The sequence below is a fragment of the Solanum lycopersicum genome, chromosome 8 (assembly GCF_036512215.1).
Source record: "Solanum lycopersicum chromosome 8, SLM_r2.1".
Lineage (NCBI taxonomy): Eukaryota > Viridiplantae > Streptophyta > Magnoliopsida > Solanales > Solanaceae > Solanum > Solanum lycopersicum.
Window position 1 is genome coordinate 52,749,423 of NC_090807.1, and position 3,357 is coordinate 52,752,779.

General features: G+C 34.9%; 1 protein-coding gene across 1 annotated transcript; it reads left to right on the forward strand.

The window, feature by feature from the left end:
• LOC138338027 (uncharacterized mitochondrial protein AtMg00810-like) lies at positions 1–3,357 on the forward strand. The gene is made up of 4 exons (XM_069288488.1): positions 1–108; positions 2,440–2,496; positions 2,881–2,940; positions 3,061–3,357. Exons 1-4 carry the CDS (start codon positions 1–3, stop codon positions 3,355–3,357), a joined length of 522 nt encoding a protein of 173 aa, XP_069144589.1.

Here is a 3,357-nt window from a genome sequence, read left to right on the forward strand (position 1 = left end):
ATGGGAATTGGTGAATCTATCGGAAGGAAAGGAACCCATTGGACTCAAATACATGTTCAAAATCAAGCGGCATCCCGATGGGAGCATACAGCGATACAAAGCAAGCTTGTAGCTAAAAGATATGCACAACTGTAAAGAATAGCAGAAGAAAAGAATAATTCGGGAAACCTTCTTCTATCCCAAGATCGTTAACTAAGATGGAAAGATTCAGCTAAAGAAGAGGAAGCTAGAAAGGAGAACTTGACTATGGAAGAATACTCTTTTATTAGGAGGTTCTTGGTTTTCTTGGGTTCATTACAAATGACTATGGCAACCCTAATTTATACTAGTATAGGGATGCTTCTAGAAATTATTCTAGAAAGATTTACAAGATAAATCTAGATGACCTAATCTTCTAACTATCTAACAAAAATCTAGATTTTAATATAATTCACTATAAATTTCCATTTCTGAGAACAACTACACAATTCTTAGATACATCAAGTACTTAAGGTAATACTCTACACAACTCTAGAAAGTTGTACTAAATATCTAGGATTATTTATATCTCCAAAAAATCATCTTTATTTTCACAATTCGTGGAGGAGCTCAAACAAAGCTTTGAGCCACATCTTGGTGAAAATCTCATCAGTTTCTTCCGGACTCCACATGTTGATTCAAATGATAAAGATTTTTCCTTATCGAATGGTCCATATAAATTATCTCCTTGCTGAGTTTCTAAACTCCCCCTTTTTCTTAACTTCTTGACAACACTTTCCTGTGAAGTCCCAACACCAGCATAGGATCCATCGTCATATTCTCTTATCATCCCATTGATAGATATTTTGGCAGCTTCAAAACATTCAAAAATCATATTTTTTTGTCTTTAAGACTTCAATATCATCTTCTTCCTCTACTTGATCTCTATTTTCTCCATTGCTTCCAGAATTTGCTCTGAGTCATTAGTTTACCTTGATATTGCAGATGATTGACCATATACTTCTGCTTTTAATACATTTTTCTCTATGTTTTCCTTACAAAGGTCGCCATTAACACGTATATTTTAAGATCTGCATGTTCAAGATCTTTTTCTTTGATTTCTTCAATAGAAACTACCATATCACCACTTGGAACATCCTTAAAAATGTCATGCTTAATATCAACAACATTAGTTTCTTGTTTCTCCAAGTGATTGGCTATATTTTATTCTAAATCCTCAATACAATCTCTTTCAAGATTGATGGAAATCATGACATCTATTGTGCAAGCCTCAGCTACTACATTGTTCCCACTATTCTTCTTCTTTATGAGCTTTTTGAGCCATATTGCTCTCCTTGGCTCACAAATATCTTTTTATATGCCTATTTTGCCACAATGATAACACCTGAGAGGCTTCTTACCATAATAGTTAAAATATTGTTCCTTATATCTAGTTGAGTGTGAACCACCTGAGGATCGAGAGTGTGGCATATCACTTGTTTTTCCTTTAAAGTTTCTTTTTTCGGCTACAAGAGCATCTCCTTCTCCATATTTGACATACACACTAGCCAACTGCTTGGCTAGTAATTACTGTGACGACAACAAATTTGAAATTCCTTCAATGATGGATGTTGAACCCATCCTTGAATCGACGTCACAAATGGAATATATGTAGGTTTTAACCCTCAAATGACTATTCTTCTCATTCTTGCTTCAGAAATAGCCTCTTCTAGATTCAATAAAGATACGTCAGAAGATAAGTTCTTGATAAACCGGAGGATATTAATCACTTCAGAATGAACTCCACCTTCGCATTAACCTGCTTCAACTTCTTGAATGCACTAGTATTTACCAGTACGTCAGCAGGAGGACTTGTGTCATTCCCATTAACAACATCCCACAAATCGTCTCCCTCAAGGTATGATTCCATACATGTCCACTAACACGATCGCTAAAATTCATCTATGCAAACTAGTTGAATCTACCACCAACCCGATCTTGAAAAAATACTCGCAAGCCAATCTATGGGTATGACTCTGATACCATGTAGAGAATAGTAGAAGAAAATTATAATTCGGGAAACCTTCTGCTATCCCAAGATTGTTGACTAAGATCGGAAGATTTAACTAAAGAAGAGGAAGCTAGAAAGGAGAACTTAATTATGGAAGAATACTCTTTTATTAGGAGTTTATTGGTTTTCTTGGGTTCATTACAAATCACTACGGCCACACCTATCTATACTAGTATAGGGATGCTTCTAGAAATTATTCTCTACAAGAAAAATATAGATGACCTAATCTTCTAACTATCTAACAAGAATCTAGATTATTCTATGATTCACTATGAATATCTACTTCTCTAGAACATCTACACAATTCCTAGATACATCAAGTACTTAAGGTACTACTCTACATAACTCGAGAAGTTCCACTAAATATCTAGGATTATTTATACCTCTAAAAAATGATCTTTATTTTTCAGAAACATCAAGGAAGTGATTACGATGAGATATTTTCACTTGTCTCTTGCTTTGAAATGGTGAGAATACTCTTATGTTAAGTTTCTAAAATGAGATGGCCCATTTAACACTTTGATGTTAAATCCGCATTCTTAAATAGGGATTTGTAAGAGGAAGTTTATGTTTCCTAACCTGAGGGTTTTGGTGTTAGTGGCAATGACAGCAAAGTATACAAGCTCAAAAAGGCTCTTTATGGGCTAAAACAAGCGCCACAAGCATGGTACAACAAAATTGACTCATATTTCCTGAGATATAGATTTAAAAGGAGAGAAAATGAGCCTACGTTGTATGTAGATAAGCAAGGTACAAGTGATTGTTTAGTAGTTTGTCTCTATGTAGACGACATGATCTATATGGGGTTATGTGAAACTTTATTTGTTGAATTTAAATATTTCATAATGTAGGAGTTTGAAATGTCAGATTTAGGTGTTCTGCAATACTTATTTGGTCTTCAAGTGAAACAGGTAGAAGATGGTATTTTTGTTTCACAAACGAAGTAATGCAAAAGACCTCTTATTTTTGTTCGGTATGCATAATTGTAAAGCGGCTACCACGCCCATGAATGCAAATTAAAAAAATTTCAGCTTGAAGATGGCACAGATCTCGCTGATTCTAGTCACTACAGGAGCTTGATTGGAGGTTTGAACTACCTAACATATACTCGTCCTGATATAATGTTTTTTGTTAGTATGTTGTCTAGGTATATGCAAGAACCTACCAAGCAACATCTTGGTGCTGCCGAAAGAGTTTTGCGTTATGTTGTTGGGATAGTTGACTTCGGGACTTGGTACTTCAAAGATGCAAATTTCAGCTTGATAAATAGTGATTGGGTAGGAAGTATAGATAACAAAAACAGTACCACTGGAAATGTGTTCAATTGA